General features: G+C 45.3%; 1 protein-coding gene across 1 annotated transcript in view; it reads left to right on the forward strand.

Moving 5' to 3' along the window:
• Positions 1 to 2,852: 2,852 nt before the first annotated feature.
• The window catches only part of SOAT1 (sterol O-acyltransferase 1), a 24,135-nt gene continuing 20,114 nt past the window's right edge, over positions 2,853 to 6,873 (forward strand). Inside the window, exon 1 of the mRNA XM_010144534.1 lies at positions 2,853 to 2,980. Within this exon, the coding sequence (XP_010142836.1) occupies positions 2,857 to 2,980 (124 nt within the window). The 5' untranslated portion in view covers positions 2,853 to 2,856. The remainder of the gene's footprint in view (positions 2,981 to 6,873) is intronic.

Here is a 6,873-nt window from a genome sequence, read left to right on the forward strand (position 1 = left end):
CCGAGTGTTTTGTGCCTTGCGAGTGAGCTGTGGAATGACCTTAACTTTGTTTTGGTGCCTGCCTAGTTTGTGACGAGCTCCGCTGATACCGTGGGCGTAGCGCTCCGGCTCTGCTGCTTCACGTTATGCCCCAGGGCCGAAGGAAGACCTTGGAGATGTGGAAGGTGTTTGGGATAAGGTGGTTATTTAGCATAAGCGGTGTTGGAGGTAGCAGATGTGCCCTCGCTGTGCTGCCAAGCCTTTTGAAATGCAAAGATGTACTTCCTATAAGGTGCTGCTTTTCTTCTAAGGCGTGTCTGGAATTGGTTACCAGTGTTTCGAAACGGGAGATGGAGAAACCCACGGTTTCTGAAACCCTTTACCGGTACCATAACGCGGTCGTGGGACGCGTTTGTGGTTCCAGGTGTGCTGCAAGTGCCCAGAGGTGGAAGGTGTGACTGTTTACTAATTGTGAGAAGTGAGTCCTTTTTGTGAAGGCGATGATGATCTTTTTGGCGATAGCCTGGCATTGTGTTGTGATTGATTTAGTTCTAGCAGAGATTAGAGGGAAGGTCTGATGCCCCCTTTACACACTGATGTGCTGTTAGTTGCTTAGGTACTGTAATGTGCTTCTCTTCATATGGAAACTAGACTGGGAAAACGTTTGTTTTCCTAGCTTTCCCCTAGAACAGTTCTTCTGTCGGTGTGAAAAAGGCTTTATTGTGATCACTTAGCCTATCTGAATTGAATAACTCTTTAAGTGAATTGCATTATCTCTTTTTTTTCTTTCCCCATCCCGAAACTTTATTTTTAGCTCCTTTCTGTTGGCCTTTCAGTGAGATGCTCCAACTACCCTGCACTGGAGAGGAAGGTGTGCCTTCTTCACCTCTTGAAGATGAAAAGCACACTGAGGGGAAAAAAGTGAAACTTGTGCTTCTCTGTCAGAGCTGAAGAACTTGCACTTTAAGGACAGACGTAGCTCACAAGGACAACTTAACTTGTATCAGGAGGCAGAGGAGGAGCTTGCTAGTGGCCCAAGGAGGAGCTTGCTAGGACGTAGCTCACAAGGACAACTTAACTTGGATCAGGAGGCAGAGGAGCAGCTTGCTAGTGGCCCAAGGAGGAGCTTGCTAGTGGATGAATTTATATTGGCAGCTCGATTTCCCCCTCCTCTGCTCTGTAGACCCTGTTGTGTAATTAGGGTGATGCATTCTTATCCTTCGATAGGGATTTGGGAATCTCGCTTGTGTAAGAGGAGAAAGATTGAAATCTTTGACATTCCAGGATCTCCAGGAAGTTGTAATCCCCAGGTGGGCAAAGCAGCCCTTTGCTCTAGCGTGATGGGGCCGTGTTTGTGCCTGGAACTGGGTGGGAAGTGGAAGGAATAGTGTCTCGTGGTGGTGGCTGATTCGTTGATAAAGGCAGGAGGGTTACTGAGGGTTACAGCAGTAACGGGATTGGTGGGAGGTGGCTGTGTGACACGTTCCTGTGCAGGGGAGCAGAGTTACTGCAGAAAGATTTACCATTTTCTTGCCTGCTTCTTTCTGTTTTCATGTAAATGCCTTTTGCATTATGAACATTGTGATGGTGTGAGCTGTCGAGCTTTGTACAAAGCCAGCTGGGAAGCTTGTCATTTTTATGCTCTCTGTTTTATAGCTTGTAGACCTGGCTGCGGCCTCCTGAGACAGAGTGAGCTAAGAGAGGCAGTGCTGCAAGAAGTGGTATTGGTGATTCAGTTAGTAGTTGGGTGTTTGGTGTTGCAAAAGACTTTTCTCCTTCATATGCTGCAATGCCCGGAAGGAGAATGAGACTGTTCTACTACAGGGACACGCACAGGTGGCCAAGTCGTGAAAACATCTGCTCCTAAGTCTTACTTCTCCTTCTGCAGAAGCGTCAGCCTTGGTATTCTGAGGAAATCTATCCTTAAATAATTATGTTCTGCCTTCATAGCTTTTCTGCAAGTGCAGGAATTTTCCTTGCCTGTCTCTAGCAGCTCATATGTGCCTGTATTCCGTTCACTAGCAGCAAAGCGTGTGTCTGTTTCAGAGTTTGTGCCAAGGTGAAACAAAACAGATGTGAAAGGAGAAGCCTTAGTCTAAAAATGTGGTTATGTACATGCCTGCGTGGTGCTCTGGAAGTCCATTTTCTGTTTCAGCCTGGCTGTGGTGGTTCTGCTAGCAGCTTTGTCCCCAGCAGTGACCTTTGTCATTAATCCGGCGTGGTTCAAACTCGATTCTCTCTTCCTGTTTTTCCGTGGTTGTCTGGCCATGCAGAGTACAAAGTCCTGTTGAGGAAGCTGCTCTCTCAGTAAGAACTGAAAACTCAAAAGGAAAATTTTGCTCAGGCAAAATAATGCAAGTGATTCTACAAAGGAAACCTGCCAGATCTTTTGGAAGACAAATTTTGCTGTCCAGCTGACTCTTGGAAAGCATTTGCTAGGGCTTTTGGCTTTTTAAAGACTTCACAACAAGTGATTCTACAAAGGAAACCTGCCAGATCTTTTGGAAGACAAATTTTGCTGACTCTTGGAAAGCATTTGCTAGGGCTTTTGGCTTTTTAAAGACTTCACAAACGCTTACGTCATTTTAAACACTTCCAAGGTCTGCAGGAAAAGGAGGGAGATGTTTTGGTAGAGGTGGAGGAACTTGCTCACTTAGTTGTTCCTTTACTGCTTGTAGAAGGGAGAGGAAGTGTGATCCACAGTAAATGACTAGTACAAGCGTGGGCTTAATTTCCCCTACTCTTGCTCAGAATTCGTGATGGAGGGGGGAAAAAACTAGCTTTATTGTAAAGAAGGCTATGTCAATTTATTATTGAACTGCATAAAGAGTAAATGAGTTTTTTCATTAATTATCTGCTGTTTTTTCCTAGGCAACAATGGCAGGTGATGACTGTGTAAGAAAGCGCCACTCTGGCTCCACCACAACCTGCAAGACCCCTGAGAATGAAGAAAAGCAGAGGAGACCTGAGAGCGAGAGGTCATTTCAAAACTCAAGCAATGGTGAGACTCTTTCTCGCAGGGTTAGTTGCACCTCTGGGATGTGGTCTCCCCTAAGATGTCTGTCCTAGCTTGTGGCTCTTGCCTCTTTGCTCTCTCATTTCAGTTTTTCTGCTCGTAGAAAGGCTGCCGAGGGGGATGTCCCTGTGTACCAGCTGCACTTCTTCAGCAGAATGAGGTTTTTTGGGGTGTTGTCCTGCAGAACCTTCCCTCAGGGGCTGTGTGCTGCAGTGCTTACAGGGATCTGGAGTAAAGAAAGTGATGAACTGTCACAGGACAAACACGTGTGATGAGAAAGAGATGCTTTAATGCTGTGAGTGGTGCAAATGCATCTTGACATCACTTTTAAGTAATCCTGGTAAACCCTTTTTCTGGGGCCTTTATCTTGCTTCCTTTACAAGCTCCAAGTATGTGGCTTCCTCAAGATTGAACAAAAGGGACTTTAACATACCAGGCTAAGCTGGTGTATCCATCCTGGCGACAGGTGGAGTGGTGGAAGGAAGCCACGAAGAATGATTCTGTGCTCCCGTGGGGCTCTCTAAGTGTCAGAACAGCTCCCTTTTATCCCATCACAACCTTGACTGCCATAAAATAGAACCATAACCAGTTTGGTTTGTATTCGTTTATATCGTGGGCTCCTTAGAAGCTATGTGGCCTATAGTTGGCTTTGCGAGAGGGTTACTGCTGCCTGTGGCACGTCCCTTGAGTTGCGGGGACAGTTGTGTGGTGGTATGAGTGGTTTTACCTCTGGGCTCTGTGACTGTCTCTAATTCTGGGTTATGCTCTACCACATTCCAGCCCGGTGTTAACAAGGTTGGTGATGAAATTGAGGCTTGTTTCCTTTCCCTTTGGGAGACAGAATAAGCAAAAAGCTAAACTAGTTTATCCCAATGTGCCACGTGAGTATAAGTTCCAAAACCCTGGTGCCAGTGACTCGAGGAGGTGATTCTTATTGGTATTGTTCTGAATATTGTCACTATCTCATAGTATTTCCTTCAGCTGAAACAGGGGTTGGAGCAAATTTAAGTTTAGGACAAGTCAGATTTCGTCTTGCAAATAGTAAGTTGGAGAGGAAGCCATCCCATAAACCACTTGTAGAAGTGGGATTTTAAGCTGTTGGTGGTACCATTGTTTTAATTGGGTGAAATAGGCCTGTTCCATTAATGCTGTTTCTAGAAAATTGCACAGACTCGATGGAGAACGGTTATGATGGGTTTAGAAGCAGACTTCTACCTCTTTATCTATGGAAACACCGTAACTGTTACGCGTGAGTTTGAGTTCTCGCAGGCTTGTGGGTAACGAATAAATATAGCTGTGGTAATTAGTGGTTGGTAGGTGGGTGTGCCCGTCTTTAAAAGCCCTTCATTTTAATATCTCTGAGATGTGGCATGTTGTCACTGCAGGTGAGATACCGTGGCTGCGTAGCAAGAAAACATCCTAGGGTAGATCTCTTGAAAGTGTAGATCTTCTGTGCGCGTACGTGCGCCTGGTGGGTTGGCTTAGAACAACGCCGTGTGTCTTAAGATGGTGCAAATGCAGGGAAGGGCAGTGGGGAGGAATCCTGCTGCCTGTAAATCCTGTAAAGAAGGCCATGTCAATTTATTACCATAGAAGATGAGGTTCCTCTTACTTTCCAGAGTTGCTGCCAGTTCAGCAGAAGACCTCAGTGTTTCCAGTTTCGCAGACTCTTTGCTCAGCATGGTGACGGGAGCAACAGGAATGCCACGGGGAGGGAGGAGGCATGACTCTGATGCCTCACCGCGCTGTAGGCCCAGGAGGAAGATGCATCCCTCTGGTCAGCAATTCATGGGGTTAGATCAGCATCACTGTGGTGGAAAGGTTAAGTTTTACAAAGTTGAAGTATTCCAGATGGTGTCTTCTTCCTTGAGTAAGTAGGTAGGGCTTTCTGTGAAAGCACAGCTGAAGTGGAGGAATTTCTGAAAAGCAGCAGCCATCGGATTCTTTTCTTTCCTCCTTTCGTCCCAGCTATTCGCTTCTGGTTAGTCCCGATGTGTACAGAGGCAGCAGGAGGCTAATGATCTGCTGTCTGGCAACATCCTTTTTATACTGTGGCATCTTAACACTGGGTGTTGTGTGGAATTTTAGACAAGATGCGTATTTATTGCAGCCAAGGGATTCTAGCCAGGTTAAGACAGTATTTTGTATGCAAATAAATACTGTAGCGACTTTGTGGCAATTGTTTCTGGAGAAAAACTGAATAGCTAATGAGATTTCCCACCCTTGATCCTCCCTGATTAGCAAACACAATCTGCTTTTTAACTTGAGAGTGAATTTGTCAAGGGCCAATTGACTTTTTGCGGAAGTGTGTGAACAAACTCCTAGACCATTAATCCTTTCTTCATTAAAACTCAGATGCACTGGCTGATCTGAAATTGCTTAGAGGAATAATTTCAATCCTTAGAGCAACATTAGGTTTAACTTTTCAATTTGTATAGTTTAGGTTATTCTTTTGCCTCATCAATTCTACTGGAAACTGTCTCATTGCTTGCAGAGCTGTAAGACTGAATGATATGCCAAATGTATAGCAATGTGAAAATACTGGTAGTTTTGGGATCGCCAGAGGAATCCTCCTGTCCCTTGATGTGTTTTGTATCTCGTATTCTCTCAGCCTCTAACCTCGCATGAGAATTTCAGTCTCATATTTCACTTCTCCTTGAATCGGCTCCAGTGTCATAATTAAACGACTAACTTGGCTCTGGCATAGCGTTAATAGATGATCTAGGCAGCGATAATCCCCTGTCAAAAGCCAGACTTCCTTAATAGGATTAGTCTTACATGTTTTCAGCTGGAGGTACGTAAAGAAATATAAGCTGTCCTGCTTAGCAGAATGTTGATACTGGGCGGTACTGGCTGCAGGAAAACTTAACCTAGAATGAGCATAATAGAAACTGCATGGGCAGATGTTAAAAGGCTAGAGAGGACACAGCTCTCAGGTGCATCTGGGTGCCACTAAAATGGTAAGAAGAGACCATTCAAAGCAGTGAATTGCTGGTTTTGGAGTCTGCCCTTGCCGTCTCAGAAATCCAAACAGGTTTAGAAGTGTCTGGGGAGACCGATCTGCAAACCAGCTCTGTGGCATATCTTTGTTTGGGGTGAGTAAGCCTGTTTGGTAATGCCGATCTTAAAGAGGTCGTTGTCTTCCACTGAAGAGGTTACTATTGATCATTCTTGGTGCAAAAGGTCATGGCGCTGCATGAACTGTGGGTGCCTACTGATAGATGGAGGAGGAGGGAGCTCCAAAACAGGGAGCAGTTTGGAGAGCTTTAGGCTTTGCTGTCTGACTCACAGCAGCAAGTGTTCTTTGTATCAACAGGCTATTTCTTACGGATTAGAGAATTTGGCAGTAAGCTGCTTGAGTTGAGTATCTTGGATGCGTTTCTGGGAGATGGATCAAAGAGAGCTGTCTGTCAGAGACTAGCTGGATTCTAATAATGCTGGCTCTCCTGTTTTGCAACCTGTGGCTTTGGTGAAGGCTGAGCAGTGTCTTCTGAAGAGGCCATGGACATGGTGGCATGATGTAGAGAATGTTCATGTTTCCTCCTGGCAGTGAAGAGGCTGTTTGGATGCCATGTCCCTGCAGAAATGACTTTTAACTGAATTCCTTGCCCAGTGGCAGCACAGTGAACTATGGCCTGTGTATTCTTTAAGCAGATCAGCTGAGCTTTCTAGTCATAACTTGCCTCTGCTGAGTGGCCAAATAAGCCTTATTCTTACTTCTGGTAATTTATTAGCATCAAATTGACGTCCGTTGTATTGTACCAGATATAGAAGACTTCTCTTTACAGCAGCCTTGCGCTAGGCTGGCTTTAACATTGCTTTCCTTCAGATACCATCTGCAGTGTTTCCAGAGAGGGAGCCTTTGAATCCAAGGTCTA

This window comes from Buceros rhinoceros, unplaced genomic scaffold, assembly GCF_000710305.1.
Source record: "Buceros rhinoceros silvestris isolate BGI_N320 unplaced genomic scaffold, ASM71030v1 scaffold11761, whole genome shotgun sequence".
Lineage (NCBI taxonomy): Eukaryota > Metazoa > Chordata > Aves > Bucerotiformes > Bucerotidae > Buceros > Buceros rhinoceros.